This window comes from Tetrahymena thermophila (assembly GCF_000189635.1).
Source record: "Tetrahymena thermophila SB210 genomic scaffold scf_8254378, whole genome shotgun sequence".
NCBI lineage: Eukaryota > Ciliophora > Oligohymenophorea > Hymenostomatida > Tetrahymenidae > Tetrahymena > Tetrahymena thermophila.
The window spans coordinates 212,348-233,307 of NW_002476162.1; the positions used below are offsets into that span (position 1 = coordinate 212,348).

At 21.8% G+C, this 20,960-nt stretch overlaps 5 protein-coding genes across 5 annotated transcripts; 2 read left to right on the forward strand and 3 right to left on the reverse strand. All coding sequences in view use genetic code 6, as the record gives it.

The window, feature by feature from the left end:
• The first annotated feature begins 670 nt into the window (after positions 1-670).
• On the forward strand, positions 671-6,755 carry TTHERM_00616290 (hypothetical protein). The gene is made up of 2 exons (XM_001024699.3): positions 671-902; positions 964-6,755. Coding segments are annotated over exons 1-2 (1,995 nt in total). The 5' UTR covers positions 671-901; the 3' UTR covers positions 2,958-6,755.
• A 761-nt stretch (positions 6,756-7,516) lies between these two features.
• On the reverse strand, positions 7,517-10,117 carry TTHERM_00616310 (poly (ADP-ribose) glycohydrolase; the record flags this gene model as incomplete). Its single annotated transcript, XM_001024701.2, has 3 exons — positions 7,517-8,820; positions 8,891-9,073; positions 9,232-10,117. 3 exons carry the CDS (start codon positions 10,115-10,117, stop codon positions 7,517-7,519), a joined length of 2,373 nt encoding a protein of 790 aa, XP_001024701.2.
• Positions 10,118-11,085: 968 nt separating this feature from the next.
• Positions 11,086-11,469, reverse strand: TTHERM_00616320 (hypothetical protein; the record flags this gene model as incomplete). The annotated part of the gene is made up of 1 exon (XM_001024702.3): positions 11,086-11,469. One exon carries the CDS (start codon positions 11,467-11,469, stop codon positions 11,086-11,088), a length of 384 nt encoding a protein of 127 aa, XP_001024702.1.
• Positions 11,470-12,617: 1,148 nt separating this feature from the next.
• On the forward strand, positions 12,618-13,844 carry TTHERM_00616330 (dual specificity phosphatase domain protein; the record flags this gene model as incomplete). The annotated part of the gene is made up of 6 exons (XM_001024703.2): positions 12,618-12,665; positions 12,725-12,821; positions 12,875-13,029; positions 13,089-13,319; positions 13,377-13,622; positions 13,683-13,844. The coding sequence occupies 6 exons, from the start codon at positions 12,618-12,620 to the stop codon at positions 13,842-13,844; spliced, it is 939 nt and encodes a 312-aa protein (XP_001024703.2).
• Positions 13,845-15,597: 1,753 nt separating this feature from the next.
• TTHERM_00616340 (serine/threonine-protein phosphatase 2A 65 kDa regulatory subunit A alpha) lies at positions 15,598-19,036 on the reverse strand (the record flags this gene model as incomplete). The annotated part of the gene is made up of 11 exons (XM_001024704.3): positions 15,598-15,682; positions 15,746-15,912; positions 16,091-16,306; positions 16,370-16,849; positions 16,912-17,148; positions 17,225-17,291; positions 17,364-17,473; positions 17,572-17,643; positions 18,177-18,261; positions 18,677-18,740; positions 18,886-19,036. The coding sequence occupies 11 exons, from the start codon at positions 19,034-19,036 to the stop codon at positions 15,598-15,600; spliced, it is 1,734 nt and encodes a 577-aa protein (XP_001024704.2).
• Between the last annotated feature and the right edge of the window lie 1,924 nt (positions 19,037-20,960).

Sequence of the window (20,960 nt, forward strand, 5' to 3'; positions counted from 1 at the left end):
AGATATCTATTAAAATAGTTTCTAATACTATTTTATGTCATTTTAAAGTTATTTAGAGTTAGTATATTCTTATTGAGAAATTTAACTGAAATACATATATTAAGAAACCAAAAACAATATTATCTATCTATCTATTATAATGTAAATTTTATTTATTTTTTTCAATTATTTAAATAAGAATAATGTATTAAGCAGAAATTATATTCTGCCAAATAAAAAAATAATTTAATTTTTATGATAAGAGAATAAAATGTTTATTTGTTAAACTATGAATAATATTAAAAGTAAACTTTAGATAGCTAATATAAGTAGGTATGTTAAAACAATAATAGATTTCTTAAATTAGTATAAATTCTTCTGTTTTTAATGCAATATATATAGAAAAATTTTATTGGAATTATGGTCATTGATAATGAATTATTTACAATTATATATTATGTGTTGTTTTGAGGATTGATTAAATAAAGAAATAAAATATTTATTATTATATAGGTAATAACATAAAGATGTTAATTAGTATCCTTTGTAATAATTGCTATATTTACAATGTTTTTTGATAAAATTTAATCAAATTATAATTTTTATAAGGATTTCTCTTAGACATAAATAAAAATATTTTTATTTATTTAGGGGAAAGTAAAAAAATATTTATTTTCAATACTTCTACAAGAGAAAATTGTAAATAGCTTGGCTCAAAAATAGCACAAGTTTGTATGCAAGGACTTGTAAATTATGCAAAGTTTGTTAATTATTGACAAGCTTTTAGTTATTTATTAGTAATAATTAATAGAGAATAATTAATAGTTAAATTGAAAAGAGAATCAAAAATAATTCGAAAATACATTTGCTATAACCTTTTTTTTTATTGATCAGTCAAGCAAAAAATATCTATAAAATAAGAAGTAAAATTCTAAAAATTATTGAAATATAGATTTTATTTTGAGCTAAAGCATTTTTGTAAAGTGAATCAGGTAAATAGCGTAATGGTTGATAACTAAATGCTGCAATCCTTCTCTGATTGCCTTGATTTACAACTTTTTATGTAGCATCAGTAAGAAGAAAAAGTAAAAGAAAATTAAATGTTCTACAAGTATTTACAAAATTAATTGCAGATTTTGACTACAGACTTAGAGAACGATAATATTTAAAAATAAATGCCAAAACAGAATAAAAATGGGATCACTATAAATAAAACACCTTAAAGTTAGTAGAGACTAAACAGATATTTAGAGATGAAAAGCATTATAGATATAAATTTTAAGTAAAATATATCATTTTACATCAAATAGAGAGAATTGATTAAGTTGCTTAAAGAGAGGTTATATTTTGTCAACTCTATGATAGCTAATAAAAGATAGGTTTATGAAATAGATTTAGAATCTTAAGAGACAAGAATTTTAGTTAGAGATTACTTTGAGTTAAAAGAGGATAATCCAGAGTTAAAGAATAATATCAACATTAATAATAACTTATCTGATAACTTAAATAATTGTGATTTCTTTTCAGATTCATTTGATTAATCTAACAAAGCAGGTGAAGATGATTAAGATAAGATGGATGACTGGATTAGATCTTTTAATGATAAAGTGCAGAATTATAATTTGATAGAAGTTGATTTTGGATTTGAGGATATTAAATAATAAGAACAATCTTTTGTTAATTCTTTGCAGTGGATTGTATCAGGCATGAACGGTATTTAGCTCAGTGAATCGAATAGTTCGAATTAGATTTTAGAATAAAATTAATTACAAAACCAAAAGCAGGATATTTTTTAATCTTCTTTTCTTCAAGACATAGAAAATGATAATTAGAATAAATATAGCAAAGAAAATCTAGAGCCAATTAAATTGAACAATTAAAATGATTCTATAAGTAAAAATCGTACTCAAAATAACAAGAATTAAATATATATAGAGATAGAAAGTAAAGAAGATATACAAGAGAATGAGGAAATTGAAGAGGAAGAAGACTAAGTTGAATAGGAAAAGGAAAATAAATAAGCAGTAAAATCAAAACCTTAAACTCCTTCTAAATTAAAAGAAAAAATGTCATTCGAAAATGGTGGTAGTAGAGGAGTAATTACAAGATCAGCATCTAAGAAGTTAGTTTAAATTAGTCCAGAGCAATAAGTAAAAAATTAAAGCTAAGCTCAAGAAAAAGCTAATATTTGGAATGATTCTTGTAATTTGTAATAAATGGATAATGCAATATTTATATCTAATTCGATTGAATAAGAAAACTCTCCTCGAAAGGGAAATACGATTTTATAAAAAGAATTATTGGAAATACACTCCAACTCATCTTCACTAAATAATGTTTAAAAAGAGCAGCAGAGTAAAGAAATTTAACTTAAAAAAATGTTAAAAAAAGAAACTATAAATGAAAATAGCTAAATACCTTAAAAATAAGTATTAAATAACAAAAATGAAGGTTTATAAATGAAAAAAACTATATAAATAATAAAACAAAGCGACATCGCTTCTTCCTCAATCAAACTAAATAATATACCACCGAATAATAGTAATATAAATTTAAATTCTTAATAATAGAAGTCTCTCTTATCAAAAGTCAAAAATGAGTTTAGTCAGCCAGTACCTAGAATAAGCAGCGGTTAAGGATTGAGTGTAAGTAAAACAATAAACAATGATGCAAGCAATAAAAGCAAGTAAATTTCAAAATAAAAACAAGATCAACAAATGGAATTAGAAAAGGAAATAATAATAATATCTCCTTTAGAGACAAACATCATGAGTTCTTCAGGAATATCCTCATAGAGAAGCCCAAATAACAGCTGTATCATAATAAAGCAAAATAAAATTGGTAAAAGAATAATAAAAGAAGATAAAAACTCTCCAAATTCGCACATCTCGAGAGACAATCATAAAATAAGTAGCAATGGATCTGCTAACAACCAAGCAAAATAAAAAATATAAAAAAGAAAAATTGTAAAGAGTTGAAATAATTTACCTAGCAAACTAGCTAGCTAGCTACCAAACAAATAAACAAATAAATAAACAAAATATTATCCTCTTCTTATTAAAAGAAATAATTTATAATAGAAAAAATACTTCATGTAAAATATTGCTGTACAAAAATAAATAATGGAAAATTTACTTACTTACTTATTTACTTTAAGACTTAGTCAGTTATTTGCTTTTTATTCATAATAAAAACAAGATCGATTTGTAATTTTAAAATGATTAGTTTACATCAGTCAGTCAATATCAAAAAAATAATCAATTTATCAATAAATAGAATAACTAAAAATCAATCTTTCTACCGAATATAAAAATTATGAAGAAGTGAATATTACTTTAAAATTAATTTAAATGAATAATCTAATACAATTCTAAAATTTTTTTCAATAAATAAATAAATGTAAATTGAAATCTAAAAAATTAATCAATTAATGAATGAATGAACGAATATGTATTTATAGAATATAAAAAAATAAACTATGTAAATTAATTGTAATTATTTAATCAATCAATAAATTAACATTTTTGTTTTATATTATTTTAATTTTACATAAAAATGTTTTCAGTTACCATCTGAGACTCCCCATTTATATTTTTTCATTTCAATTTTACTAACCCATTCGTCAATTATTTTATCTGTTGATTGCTCTTGAGATCCATCATTTAATATTTATTTATAAAATTAAACTGCTTCATTATAGGCTTTAGTTCCCTCATTATTAAAAGTGTAATACACTATTTCTGTTACATTTGCTAAATAAGCTGCAAGGTGCTAAACTATCCCAATTAATACCATGTTGTTTCCAAAAGCTCCACATCCCCAATTTCCTGTATGAATAATAACTTCAATGTTAATGTTTTTAGATTCTTTTTACGAAAATATTTTTGCTTATCTAAAAGATAAGTAAGCAGTTTAAAGTAATGTTTTAATTTATTTTATTGTGTAACAACCAAAGCCATTCTGCAAAGCAGCCATAGCTATTAAATTTGTGCTTGTAGGTTGATCGATGATTTCCATTCGTGTACTAATTTACTGATAGTTATATCTTTAAAAGTTATTTCCGTAGATTCCAGTTGGTATTTATTGAGTAGGAGAGAAGTTAAAACGGACTTAATGAGGAATATTATAAAGGATTATTGGAGTTGCTTAATTTAAATCAATAGTTTTAGGAATAAATAATTTATCTTTCTTTAATTTCATGGCTCGAGAAACAGGATATAGTAATGGATGTTCAGCACACTAGATTTCATCTTATGCAAAAAGTGAAGAGAGGCAGAACCCAAATAACTCAATATCTGCAAAATTAACATGCCAATGGATTTATTTATTATCTGAGGGTTGATCATAGCAAAAAATTGTTTATTTGTGACTCGATATTAATTTGTGCTTATCTAGTTTTGGATACATTAAATTTTTAACTGTCCTATTAATAATAACAGACTAATCTTATTAATTGTTACTTTAGATTAATCCAATGCACTAATTTGCTATTTATTTTTTTACATTGCTCTTAAATTACAATGTGTGAAATATTTTTATTAAATCTTAAAAAGTGAAAGAAAATTGAATGGTACTACTATTAAAATCTTAAGTAAAGTCTTCATAATTTTAATTGTTATTTTAAGATTAAGTTATATGGTTATCCTTATTTTGATATATTTTGTCAATTTCATTATAAACTTAATCTAAATTTACTTATCCTATATTTGTTTGAGGAACATTATTTATACTATTAAACAAATGCGAATACATATTATTTTGCTAGCTTTATATGTTTTAAATTTAAAAAGTTATATTTTGATTTATATTTTAATTTGAAGGATTTTGTTTATTTTAAGAAAGTTGAGTGTTAATTTGATCATTTTCAAGTTACTACTTACTATTAATAGCAGATGTCTAGAGTTTAATTTACTAAGTTTCCAAATGCTAATTATTTTCATAATGAGTTTAGCTTAGTTAACTTTTATTTTAAATTTGTTAATTTAAGCTTGAAATACCATTTTAATTATTTATTTAAGATAATTAGTTCAAATGATTTTACTAATTTGGGTTTTGTAGATTGATATTTAGTTAATAAGGAATTATCTAGGATTAATTCTTAATTATATCCTTCTCAGAAATATGTTATGGCTAATTATTATTTGAATTGTGGAAATGAAAAATCTTATTATTTTAAATTGAGTCAGTTTAAATTTAATCAGTTTAAGCATTTTAATTGACATTTTAAGATTGTAGATTAAAGATTTTGTTTGAGTGAATTTATTATCCATTAGTTTAATATGGTTGTTAATTACTATTTTAATGCTATGAATATGGGCTTTAGTTTGGTATATTTTACGAAATGTTCTAATCCACGTAGCCACTTTTACTACTTTAACTTTAATGAATTTCGTTTTAAATAGTTTAGTTCATTTTTTAATTATTTTGTGAATTAGGGTTTTCGTTTGGTATATTATAGTTATCATGAATATTTTGAGGGTAATTTGGCTAACTAACTGGAAAATTAATTGAGGATTAACTGTTATTTAGATTGTTTTAAAATGCAGTTTTCTGATTAAGAAAATGACCATTGATATTATTTTAACTTGAGTGAATTTAATCTGTATTAATTTAAGCAATTTAAGATTTATTTTCATGTTATTAGCCTATCTAAATCATCTAGTTGTTTTAAATATTTTCTTAAGTAAATTAATGATTCTCATTTAGTGCATTTTTATTATTTTAGCTCTTGTCAAAATTATTAACTATTTCTTTTTAAGCTCCTCCATTCAAGTCTTGTTAATTAGATAATAAGTTCATATGATTTTACTAATTTTGATTTTGTAAATAAGTATTTGCTTAATCAGACATTGTCTTGGTTAAATTATTATTTTTATCCTTCTCAGAAGAAAAGTTCTATTGAAATTAGGGACTCTAATTTTTTTAACTTTACTGCATCTAGTACTAATCAGTTAAATTTTGATAATTACCATTTTAGATTTATGGGTTAGAGGTATTATTTTGTAGAATTAACTAATTTTAATTTTTTTAAGGAAAATATGAAAATTTAAAAGTATGTTATGGATTATTATTTGAATTGTTTTATTCTACATCTAAAATCATATCATCTTAATTTGGGTGATGTGAGCTTTAATCAATTTAAGCTTCTTATTTGCCATTTTAAATTTGTAGATTAGAGATTTTGTTTGATAGAATTTCTTATCCATTAATTTAATCACATTGTTAAATACTACTTTAATCCTATGAATTTGGACTTTAATTTGGTACGTTTTATTAAAAGTTATAATCAGCATAATTGCTCTTACTGTTTTAACTCTTATGAATTTAGTTTTAAAAAGCTTAGTTCATTTTTTAATTGTCATTTTAACACTGCGAATTAGAGATTTCCTTTGGTATACAATTGAAATCCTGATTATTTTGAGGCTTAGCTGGCTAACTAATTGTAATTTAGGACTAATTATTATTTTTTTTGTTTTAAGATGCAATTTATTCATGAAAAGTATGATCACTGATCTTTTTTTAATTTGAGTGAGCTTAGCCTTGATTAATTTAATCATATTAAGATTTATTTCCATCTTATTAGCCACTCTAATGAAAATTGTTTTAAACATTTTCTTAAGTAGATTATTTTAATTCATTATTCTCATTTTGTTTCTAATTGAATTATGTTGAACTTGATTTACCACTATTTTAATTATTTGGATTTTATTAAACAATTTCTAGTACATCTTTATTATTTTAGCTCTTGTCGCAATTATTAACTATTTCTTTTTAAGCTCCTTCACTCAATTCGTGTTCAGTTTTGTTCTAATCCTTTAAAATTTTGATAAATATTTATATTAATTACTTTTAATGATATTAATATGATGTAGAATAGCTTATTCTCTTAAATATTTATAATTAAAAAATAACATTATAGGAGGTTTGAAAATAACTTCATTGAAGAAATAAATAAAGTATTTAATTCCAGTCAATACCTCTTTTTATTAAAATAAAATTATTAAAAAATTAGGTTCATTTTACTTTATTTTTAAACAAACTATTTGATCTCTTGATCCTTTAGGTCTATTTATAAATAAAAGTAAAATGATTCATTTCTGATATTTTAATATCTTTTAAATCCTAAAATATTTCAAATTTAAATACCTTAATACAAGCATTACCCATTTTTATTTCTTGTCTAACTACTCTATTTTATTAATTTTTATTATTTATTCTTCTTTTTGATGTTTTTATAAAAATTAATTAATAAAATCCAAAATAAAATAAATGAGTTGTTTATAAATTTGTTATCTCCTGGGCTTTTATAAAAAATAAAATACTTAAATGACGACTATATTCTAATATCTATTTATGCTTCTGATATATTAATATTTTTTGTTTATTTTTTAACTAACACAAATAATAAAAAATAAATAATGGAAAATTTCTAAAAAATATTTAAAACTATTTTGAAATAAAAATTATATAAAATAACAATTTAAAAAATAAATTGCTTCAAAAATTATGTAAATATTTTTAATCTTTTTTGTTGACTTCAGTTGCCATCTGAAACCGACCACTTGTATTTTAAATTGAAAATCTAGTTTAAGAAATATTCTACATATTATGAAAAGGATTTAGGTTAATAGTTGAAAATTTCTTTCTTTATTTTTTAGAAAACTTAAATTCCACTTATAAAGGCTTCGTAACCTTTCTGATCAAAAGTATAGTATTTTAAAACATCAACTTATGAAATTTCTGCTGCTAAAAGCTAGATAATTGCAATAAGTACAGAATTATTACCAAATGCGCCTGTTCCCCAATTACCTGTGTTTATTATCACAGGAATATTATTTTCAGAGTACAATCTTTTTACAGTATTATAAGCTTCTCTAAAAGATTTGTAAGCAGTGTTAAAAGTAAATTTTATTTAATTTAAAGTATAAGATCCCGCCTCATATGAAAGAGAACACATAGATATGATATTTACATCAACTATATCTTCTTCCTTTAGTTATTCACAAGCTTCAGCTATTTTTTTTAAATCAGCTTTTTCGAAATTTCTGCCATATATTCCTTATGGATTACTTTAAGTAGGTTTTGTGTTTACTTTTCCTTATCTTAGCGAGTTTACAATCAAAATTGGTGTAGGATTTTAATCTTCTAAAGTTAATGGTTATAGTTTAGGGTTTATTTTAGCCTAAATAACAGCCTCTTCTCTCAAGTGATATAAAAGTGGATTTTCAGCTGTCTAAATTTCATCTTGAGCAAAGAGAGAAGTTTCGTAAAATCCAAACAATTATTTATCAGCAAAATTAACATGCCATTAAAATTAATTGAAAGAATTTTTTTCATAATCATACTCTGACTAAATTGCTTCAAATTTTGTTTTCTACATTTAAAATAAATTGGGAAGTAACTAATCTGGAGGATAAGGCGTATTTTGAATACATCTAATATAAAGCATATCATGCTATACTTGAGAAATTAGCTCTTTGTGCATAAATCTATCATAAAGAAATTATTTGTTCTTATGAAGTTTCTTTAATTTAGTTTATAAAAGCTTTGATATTTAAATAATCATTCTTTAATCAAAGGCATTCAGATTTAAAGATTGGAAATCATCCTAAACGATTTTCTATTCTACTTAGTATATTAAATTTTATTGTTTTTTTTCATTCTATTCTTAAAATTAAGCATTTATTGACTTCAAAAAAATATGTTCATTAGATAATTAATTTTAATTTTATATCATTTAAGCCTAATTAAAATCTTGATTATTATTGTAATGATGATTATAATTATTATTATTATAACAAGGCATTTCTTGTTTCTAAAAGCCTTAAATTTATTCCTTTACTATATATTTAAAATTAAATAGCATTTGAATTAAGAAATATATAAGTAATAAAAATTTAATTTATTTTACTTTGGTTATTCATTTTAATTTAGTCGCATGGATTTGGAGTTTCTAATCCTTACTACTAATTTATATATTTGTTTAAATCAGGGTATTTTCCATATTAATTGTTTTGAAGTTGATCACTAGGTTCTAAAATAATGTATAGGTATTAGTTTACTAAATTTAAAACTTGATTTTCTGTTTAGGTATCTGGTTTCAAATAAAGAAATAAGTAAAATAATTAATAAATTGTTTTTTTCAATCATAAAAGTTCATTCATTAGATAAATTTTAAAGTTGTGAATAGGAAAAATGTTTAAATGCAAAGTAAATAAAATTAAAAGTGAATATTAAAATAAAAAAAGATACTTGAGTTTGAACATTGAAAATTAATTTTTTCCAAAAATTATGGGAGCTTTTATAAAAAATTTCCATTTTTATTCTGCTTAAAACTGTTTTTAATCACTGTGTAAATTCTTTAGGCAGTGAAAGCTTATTCACTCTTTAAGTGGGTATTAAAAACAATTTTTTTAATACCAACTAGGTCTGCTATTAAAAACTGTAATAAAGCCATTAAAATATGATTATTGTTATAAGTACCACAGCCTATATATCCAGTATTTATAGTTACTTTTTTCTCACCTGAAATACTCTTTAATTTTAAAAAGCAGTTTAGTATTAAAGTAATTTATGCCTTCAAAATTTTTTCAGTGTAAGTCTCCTTATTTTCCATAGCATGTGGTCTAATAGAAAAGACATTAGAAAATGAATTTTTGGAATCTGCAATGTTTTTTATTAATATAGAATAGAAAGTTTTTTTATCAGGGATAAAAAGTTTCCTAAAATCCTTTGATTAACTTGTGAATTGAATGTAATCAAGTAATTCATCGATTAGAGGAAAAATTTAGCATATTTAATAAGCTTATTCCTTTTTAGAAACTGATTCTAGAAACATACTAGAACCAAATATGATATGCCATTCTTCTTTATCTTATTATTTTTAATTTTTATAAAACCAATCCTATTAGTTTGAGTATTCTATTTCAATATCTTAATTTTCATCAAATTTAGGATTTATTAATACTAAGTTATCATAATTTGGTTAAATTAGATATTGTTCATAAGTTAAAAAATCATGAGAGCTATTTAAACTTAAATTTTATTTTAAATTTGATGGAATATTGGATTTTTTATACTTTATATTTTGTATAAAATCCAATAATGTTGAATAATCTATTTAAAAAGGTTTGCTCATTTAACAATAATTTCTTAAAAATATATTCTTTGTTAGAATATAACTATTTTCTTTTAGTTTATTTTTTTTTTCCTTAATAGTTAACACTAATAAAGAAAGATACATATGTATGTACTTATTTTTTAAGAAAATTATTTAATTAAACTGCTCAATTTTATGGTGGTAAGAATGGATTATACATACACAAATAATTAATCAATATATTTTTAAAACTAAAACTAATTTGATTGCATATTTTAAAACAATTAAAAAAATATATTTTTTTTTAACAAATATTTTAATAATCGCTACAAAATTTTTCAGTTTTTAAAAAATAAATAATTCATTTAAGCTTTAAAATTTTCATTTCAAATGTTTGAAAATTAAGAAATCAAATAATTTATTTCAATCAAAATTAATTAAATTTATAAAAAATTAATGAAAATAATCATTTTATTTTCAATTTTAAAATGATAAAATTAATTATTTATTATAAAATTTAACTCAAAAAGGTTAATATAAGACGTATTAAATAAATCAAAATTAGATTTCATATTATTAAAACTTTTTTTTTGTTAAATTAATTATAATAAAATCATATCAAATAAATTGAAAATAAATTAATTATTTTATTAGATAAAATTTTTATAGTAAATTACTATTTAAAGCAGTAATTTAGTTTTATATTTGAGTGATAAATAATTTTATTAATTTTTCCATTTAGCTTCAATGTGATATGACATAAAGACACACGAATAAAGATTTGATCACTAATTCAAAGATAAACAGATTGTTAATTAGTTAGCTATTTAGTTAGTTAGAAAGATGGCTCTAATATTTAGCAATAAAATGCTTATTAATACTTCTCTTTCCTAATTTTATCCAAAACCTTTATTACGCTGTATATAGTAGTTTAATTTGAAGTAGATAGAAATTTATTTTCATTTAATATCTAACTAAAACATGATTTATGAATTAATGCATATCAATCAGAGTTTAACGTGATCAGGAATAGGTCTGAAAGTTTGTTTGTTGGTATTAACATACTCATTGAAATCATCATCTAACTAGAATCTAGTTTCTCTCATGTGATAGCAATAAGTGAAACCACCGATGATAAACAAAATCATCATGATAGTATCCTTTTTAATTTCTCTAAGTACAGTGGCAGAATGTTTTAAACCAAACTTTTTGCCATATAATTCTTCCATTGTGTATCCATAAATTAATTAATCTCTTTCGTGATTAAATTTGAAGGGTTCTAATTCAACTTAACCAATGGTAGGGGGAGCAGGAGATTTTTCGATGTTTGCTCTGCTAAATCTTAAGTTCTATTGAACTCTCATATAATTTTTCAAAGTTCTTGCCAACATTTCTTAAACCTATCTTTTATAAAACCTATTAGATAATATTTCTTCTTCTTTCTTTTTATAGATGAAATCACTATCTTTTATCCTTTTAATATTATATTTCCCTATACATATTCATATAATTAATAATTATAAATAAAAATTTTCTTGATTTTCTTTAAAGACAATCACTTTTTATTGCTATTTATAATCCATTTACTAATTAATAAATTATATGCATATCTCATATCTATTTTTTACAATAATTAATCATCTTTCATTTATCTTTTAATTTAAATTTTTTATTAAAATATTTAATTTCTTTTTTTTAAAGATAAATTTTTTTTAAAAAATTTCTTATTCTCAACAATTAAACGATTTTAAATTAAACAAATCTAAAACATTTTTTTACTTTGACTTTTAAAAACTTCTACGAAAATATAAAAATTGAATAAAAAAATAAATAAATATGGCTTTTAAAAAATAAAATTGCATGTTTTCAAAAAATTTTTAAAATTAGTTGTAAATTTAAAATAAATTAGTTTAGCTTAATAATTTAATGATAAATTTGAAGATGGATTTTATTAGAATTATTTTTACTTTGCTTTGAATACTTCCTTAATATTCTTAATAATTAATCAATACTATTTTATAGCAGTTTAAGATAACTTAAATGTACAGAAAACAATGTTTTAAATTAAATTTTAGAAATATATTTTAGAATAAAAATAATTTAGGATTAAATTGAATTGAAATAAATTTTAAATTCACATTGATAACTGAAAAATAAGCATAGTTTAACTTATATACTGATCTTTAGACAGTTTGATAAATAGACTTTAAGTAATTTCATGATTAATTGATAAAATTTATTTTATAAGAGAGAAAACAAAATTTCTATTTTATTATTATAAAAATAAATTTCTGATAAAATATTATAAAAGTTTAATTTTTATTGAAGAACATATAAAATAAAGTAGAAAATTTAAAGCTTTTATAGAGTTGTAATATAGACAAGAAGTATCAATAGATCGATCGATCTGTTCTTTGTTTCCAAAAAAGATATAATATCTGATCAACTTAGAATTTCAAAAACACAAAACCATATAAAAAAAAATTATAAATATCTTTTAAAATAACAAACAAAAACTATAAAAGACACTTTTTATAAAATGTAGGTAAAGGCAATATAAAATTAAACTTTATACAATCTTATCTAGGTAAAATAAAATTAGCAAAATAAACTTAAATAGATAAATAACTTTTTATAATTTGTTAGGATTTAAGACATATTGTACTAATTTAGTTATCGAAAAATGAAAAAAATGATCATTTAAGATAGGCAGTCAGATTCGACTTTGAAACTTCAAAACCAGGTAATACATTATAATTTTCAATAAGGAATTATTAAAATTTAATTATAAATTAGCTGAAATACTTGAGTTGATTCATGATATGGATTAAAAAGCTATATAAAACGAGTAAAAGTATAAGTTATAAAAAATTAGAAGAATTTGCTTTATTGACTATGATCCTCTTGAGGAAAAAGACAAAAAATTGGAAAAATATCTTCAGTTATTTAGCGTAAATTAGCATCATTTAAAATTATAAATTGGAAACAATTCTAATTACTTTTTTTAAAGAATGAGAAGACCTTGGCTGAATATAAGTTTTACTGTCTTAAAGAGGGACTAAATAGTTTTTCTAAAAAGTATCCATTTTTGATGTTAAATAACGATGATTTCGAGAACATAGAAGAAAAGAAGAAAGAAGCACCTAAAGATTCAAGGGATATTTTAAATGATAAATAAAAAAAGGTTTTATATTCTTATAGTTAATTTCCTTTTGAAATAGTAGAAGATGTGCTATTCTTGGTATGAAAAATTTATGCTTATTTCTTTTATTAATTTGACTCTTATTTACTTCAAAAGGGTAATGTATATCACTCAAACAGCTAAATGTATTTGAATGACTTAAGCATCAAGATAATGATTGATTTTATTACATATAGTGAAGAAGATACTTAAAAAATACCTTCTTTTAAGACTGAAAAATTTGAATATAAAAATATTCCCCTTGATGCCAAACAGTCAGTCACCTTAGATTTTGATGAAATTAACAAATATATAGAGTAATAAATCAGTGAAAATAAAGGAAGAGTTCTTCTATATTGTTCAGTAATATATTTTTAATTCAAATCTCAATCGCTTAATATTTAAAATTAATTAATTAATTAGAATGGCTAATCAATAAGTCCTGCATTTGCTATATCCTATTTAATGTACAAACAAAAAATGAACATATAACTAGCAAGTATGAAAGTGTTTGCTTTAATAGGCAAAGTGAATATCGCTTAGTGGATATATACTTAATTATTAGTTTACAAACCAAAATATTGATATCAATTAACTAAAGTTATTTCTGTTATATAAAATATATTTATTCTACTGCAATAGTTATTTTTAATTAATTATTCAAATATCAAAAAATTATCCTCTTGTTTTTGTAATATAAAGTAAAACCATTCAGAAATGAGTTGGTGTTGAGTAAAAAATTTTGTCCAAAATAAACAGCGCCGAATTTATGGATTAATTTTATAAAGAAAAAGTTAAATTTGGGATAAAACATTTGCCATTTTTTAATAAGTGCTAATTTTTTAAGGTGCCAAGTTTAACAAGTATTAATATGAAAAAAACATTTATTTCAATCATTTTATGAATAATACTTTTTATCACACTAAAAAAAATAATAATATATTGCTATTTTCAATGATAATTTAGTGAATAGGAAATATATATTAAGTACAATAATTGTTATTTTTTTTAATATAAAATAAAATTTAATACAAAATCTGTAAACAAAAAATATTTTTAATTTTATTCACTAGTCATAAGGCATTTATTTCTAGTATAAGAAGGTAGAATTTTGATTTAATCTATATTTTAATGTGTATGCTTCTATCTTAAATGAAATATTCATGAATTTTATGGTATTTAAAATATGAATTTCAACATAAAAAGTAAATACTTGAATATAATTGCTATTAATAGATCTTATAAAATGTCAATATAAAGTTTATTAAATGAGTAAATCAATTATTTAAACTTACTTTAAATTAATTATTTATCTTATAAGTTTTATATTTAAAATTTAGTATTTTAAGAATAGTTTTTACATCATAAATTTAATATTTTCATCAAAAAAATTAAAATAAAAAATTTAAAGAAAATGGGATACTTCAATTTGATAAAACTTGAAATTAAACTTCAATAAATAAATGAATGAATTAATTATTATTATTCTTTAGCAAAATATTTTTTTAGCAAGCATCAAATTTTCAATTTCAAATAAATTTTTAAATCATTAATTCAAATAATTTATTCTTAAAGAATATTCACTTAATTGATTTAAATAATTTGAATTAGCATAAAAATTATTTGTTTAACATAATAACTTTAACGAAAAGGAAATCAAATTATTATTTAAAATTATTCTTTTTAATTATTTTTATAAAAAAATAATTTTTAGTTCTATTATTGAGAAATTATTTAATAAATTTACAATGACTAAACTATATTTATAAGACAAATATATAAAAGTATATTTCATATTTAAAATAGATGAAATTTTCTGCTATTTAGTTACTGTAAAATATACTATAATGCACAGGTATGTAACTTATTTCATTTGAATTTTGGAAAAATAAAAATGTATTTACTTAGAATTAATAAGAAAAAGATTTAATAACTTTTTTTAAAAATAAGGATTATTTATTAACCTGAAAACATATAACATAGAGATATATATTTATTTATTAGTAGGATATTTGATTTTTTAGATGGTTAATATGATAAAAATAAAAAAATATAAAGAATAATATAATAGGAATACAAAGATTTTGTTGAATGTTTTTGTTAGATAAAAGAGTAAATGCCTAATTTTGAAATATATAATCTATATGTGCAATTAAATTAAAATAAATTAAGTTTTATTTATATCTTTCCTTAAACTTAATTTTATAACTTATTCTAGCTAGAGTAAATTCTTATATATTTATTAACTACAAGAGCTTTTTGTTATATCACAACACAAACAAGTAATTAAAAGAGATCAATTACATGCAGAGTTGCGATTTCAACAACTTATAGATTTTCAATGGGAGTGCAAATATTGTAAAGTTTCTTGTGCAAAGTACTTAACATCTTTATCATTATCATTTGTTAAATTAGATAAGTTGCTATTTTATATGTAAAAAAAATTTTATTTTATTTGATTTTCCTTCTACAATATTATAATTTACCTCTTAATATCGTTTTATATAGAAGCGTTGTCTATCTTAGAAGCTAATTCTCTAAGAATTTTAACAGTGATGAATCTAATATTTGGTACAGTATCGTTTAAATGTTTAATTAAAATAGGTAATATCTTATCAGCAGCTGTTTCAGGAGCAACATTAAGAGCTAAAACCTATTAATTAATTATTTATTTAAAGATTATTTAGATTAAAAAATAATTTCTAAAATTAATTTTGTTTTATTAATTTATTTATTCATGAATTAAACATTTCTTTCTATCTATTTTCTTCATTTAAATTGTGAAATTGTATTTATTTATTTATTTATTTATTTATTTATTTATTTATTACTCTTAATGATTGAATGCCAGTAAGTCTATATAAGTATCCGTTTTCTTTAGAAATGCTTTCCAATAATTTATTGAAGAGCTTACTGTTAGACCAGTCTCTGTATGTTTAAATAAGCATTGCAAGCTTTTCAACACCATTTTCTCTTACAACAGCAATTCTATCCTTTAGGTAATTCATAAACATAGGCTCTAAGGTGCTTTGGAATAAATCAGGATTCTATTTATTTATTTAAATTAATTTTTTATAACTTTCTATAATGAAGCAAAATAATAAAATTACATGGAATACTTTAGAGAGATGAGCAATTGCATCATAAGCTTCAATACGAACTCTCCACTTGGGATCTTCAATTGATCTTTTAAAATGTGGGATAAGATTTTTTAAGCTATCTTGGCCAATAACTTCTACGAATTTGCAGGCAGCACGAGTTACTCCTTAACGTACTTCTTTGTTCTCATCTTCGAAGAGATCGATAATATGAGGAAGAAGTTTAAGATTAGTAACGTCCTTAGGGAGAAGAGTGCACATAATTTAGATGACTTCAGTGACTCCAGCTCTGACTTGAGGGACGGAGTCCTTAGCCAAATATTGCAAGTGAGGAACTATAATAACTAACTTTTCAGCTGATAAAATTTTGATGAATTTAGTCAAAGATTAGATAGAAGCTGTTCTCACATCATTTTCAGCATCTCTTAAGAGATTGGTGAAAATTTATATCAAAGAAACATTGTCAGCTTCTTCACCAAAGGCCTCAGCTATCTAATTTACATAAAAAATGGATTTAAATTAATTTTTTTAGAAAAATAAAAGATATTTTTTACTTCAGCAAAGATTTTAGAGAGAGCAAGACGAACTCTCCATGACTTATCTTCGGTGGCAGCAATTATTATAGGAAGAGTGTGTTATTTATTTTCATCTTTTCTTAATACTTTTGCTACTAACTTTAATGAATTCAATCCGAGGACACGCACCATATCTTATTCATCAGAGATTAATTGCTTTACACTTTGAATCAAATCAGTAAGGACATATTCCTTTTCAATAACGGTTGCTAATTCCTAATATTGTATGAAATTTTTTGAGTAACAAAATAAATGCAAATATGAGAAATAAATTGAAATCTTTAAAACTTACACCAATCTTAGAAGCAACAGCACGACGGACCATGGGAGTTTCTTCGCTACAAAGCTCAATAAACTTACTATTTTAAATTATTATATATTTCATTATAATTATCATTTCTATTTTTGAAAACAAACAAGTAAAAATTTACGCTCTGATCTTGTCTTTATGTTAACCTGCACGAGGATAAATAGGGCACATTAAATTAACAGCAGAGACACGGCAAGTGAAATTAGTGTCATTGTTGGCAAGTCTAAGGATCTAGATTTTTATAGAGTTGTAAGATTTATTTTAAAATTTATGAACTGTGCTAAATTTTATTTAAATGAAATAAACAATTAATAAAGAAGTAAAAATACCAATGGGACATAGAAGTTTATGATTTCGTATTCTCCTAAAAGATTTGCGATACTTATAAGTGATTTTACAGCCTTTTTTAAATTTAAATTTGTATGATTAGATGTTTATAAATAAAAGTAAAGCATAGTATTTTATGTTGATAGATGACTGATTGATTGATTAAATAGGATATTTATTAATTGAGCTTTTAATTCTTTCAAATAAAATGATTTTTCACTGCATTTAAGAATTTATCAAACTGCTCTTTTATTTAAATAACTTTTTTATGTGTCAATAGTTTTATTTTATACTAAATTTTCATTCTTCTATAAACACCTTTCAAGGCGAATAATTAAGCTATTCACATTCTAATGAAAATCCTCGTGGGTACTCATTTTATATGTCTGCCGTTCTCTTTAGATGGGTTTTTAACTTGTCTTAATAACATTATTGATTTTTTTCCTTAACTTTTAAAAATAGTCTCCTAACGTAATCAATACCCACGTAGGCTAAGAAAAAATACACATATTTCATGTTTAAAAGGATGCCACACTTTAATTTTAATTAATCACTTCAATCTCTCTTCTCAACACTTCGTATAATTAAACTTGCTAATTGAAATTACCATCTCTCTGACGACTGTTTCTTCTGAGCTTGCTAATTGCTCGAGGTTGGGTAATAAAACTGTCTAATTTCCAGGAAGTAAGGTGCTGTTGAAGTTTCATAAAAAATTGATTGATTTTTTGATAAAAAACAGAAATAAATGAATAAAATATAAGTTAAATTAATTAGCAAAGACTCTATGATAAAAATGGGAATCGTTTTAAAAAAATTTTGATTGATATAATGGCTACTTTATACTTGCAAAATGTTTAATTTTCAAAAATTTTAAATAAAACTAAATAAAAATTGGTTCGCTTAAAAGGCTTTTTTTTCTTCACCTTTTGTTAAATGAAATTCTTTGTTTTTTTGTTAATCAATCTATCTCTCTTTTCTCTCTTAAAAGCATTAAAAATTAATAGTGATTGAAAGAAGAGTGATTAAAGACAATTAATTATTCATGCTAAATGAATAGAAAAGCAAATAAAAGGATATATAATTAGAAGATAATAATAATGAAATTACGCTAAGCACTCAATTTCTTCGGCAATAGCGAAGAGAACCTCATCTTCCTCCTTCTTAATCAAATCTGTTTAAATTAATTGAAAATTGTTATTTCAGCTAAAGGTAAACATTTGATAAATTCTCTTTTTTTTGCTTAAAAGTGAGTTAGATTGGATGGCTTTATCTTCATTTGAGCCTTGAAGTATAAACGAATAAATTTTGGGAATTACGATCAATGTATGGAAGAAGAACGGTCTTTATCTATTCACTTCCCATGAGGGTGGCTACAATTTTTAATCTGTGGATTGCGTTCACACGGAGATGGGTCTCGTCAGACTCCATTTCCTCTCTTAATAAATCAAAAGCGTTGATCTCAGTCATTTCTATTTTTATTTTGCTTTTTAATTAATCTTTATGCTTATATTTGATTTTTTTTTCTTTTTTCTTTCTTCCTTTTTAGAGCTCTTTTATTTAATTTCTAAGCTTTTTAGATTTTATTAATTTTTTTATTTTCTTTCGTTTTATATAATTTTTTATTTTTTATCCAAAATTTTGTAAATATTAAGAGATTTGAATATTATTTTTCTTATTATTGCAAGTTATTCATAACCAATTTAATATATATATTAATATAAATAAATAATTCAACTATCTTATCAAACATTCTGCACTGAAATAAATAGTATTGATAAATAATTCAATCAATCAATCAATAAATGCAAACAAACAAGCAAGCAAGCAAACAATCATATATTTATTAATTTATAAAATTTCAATATCTAATATAAGCGAACAACCTTATACTAATTCTTTCATTTTAATTTCCAGATCTATTTATTAATTTCAAATTAACTTCTCTTAAAAATAAACTGATAAATAAATAATGCATTCAATTATCCTAGCCATTTTATTTCTTTAATTTATTTATTTTATTATCTTTTTAATTTCTATTTAATGTATCTAATAAATATTCATTTAATGTCATTCAAGCATATGCTGTTAAATTCTTAACTGATTAAGTCAAAATAATTTAATCATTTGCAAATTATTTACTTTTTTGATTTATTTTAGCAGATTCTTACATAAATGCTCAATTTTTTTTAATTCTTTATTTACTCTAGTTAAATCTAATTTTTATTATTATTTTAAGTTAAAAAATTTAAATAAATTTCTCTTGTCTAATTCAAAAAAATATAGTTAATAACATCTACTATCCAATATAATTTAGTACAATCTGATATAGAAATAAGAATTATCTAATTTTATCAGAACTCTTTGAGCTAATTTACTTTGTTATCTATATATCTCATAATAATCAATTTTTTATGTCTAAAAAAATAGAGTTATTTAGAGATTAAGATATTTAATCCTCCAAAATAATTTTAAAAATTATTGTAGAATTCTCAAATTATTTTATCTACCGTCAAAAGTTGTAATAAAAAACAAATCCTAAATTTAATAAAATGAAAATTTTTTAGAATTATAAAGTAAGAATTTTTATTTTTTGTATTAAAAAAAATATTTTAAAAATTTGAAATAATACAATCAATAAAATGCCATTAAATCTCTAATATATTTAATTTATATTTTAAATATAGAGTTTTTAAAATTTAAAAACAATTATTAATTATAATTTTATGCTTAGTAAGAAAAATAATTAATCAAAAGTAGAAGTTTTTTAATGAGTAATAATTATAATATTAAAAAAATTATTTTTCATATTAGATGCGTTCTTACAGTATTCCTTTTAAAAAGTAGAGAATTTACTTAAGTATCAAAAAATATACAGTCCACTAAAAAATGGAATGAATCAGTATAGAAAAATATTGAATATCTTTTTAATTATTTTAAATATTAATTTTGAATTACGATTTACATAAATAATTTAATTGGCACTAGTTGTGAAATTGAAGTTATTTCAAAAAATAGTATAAAAATACTGGATACTTTAAGTATCAGGCTGTTACTTTAGGAGATTTTTAATTAATTCTAGTTATCAGCTAAATGATTTTGATTTAGAGTTAAATTAAGTATATAAAAAGCAAAATTGTAAACAATTTGTTACCATTTAATTTTAGTAAAAAAATGATAAATTTAATAAAATAACAAATAAAATTTTTAGTCATTATAGTATATTTCACATTATTATTAAAAATAAAAATGATATTATTAAATTAATTAAATGTAAAAGGTCCAAAAAAAAACTAATTTAGAATCTCTATTTATTTATTGTGAATCATGGAAAAAAATAAGAAATTTATTTGTAGATTTTATTCAACAAAATAACTTAATTTTTTTTCTATTC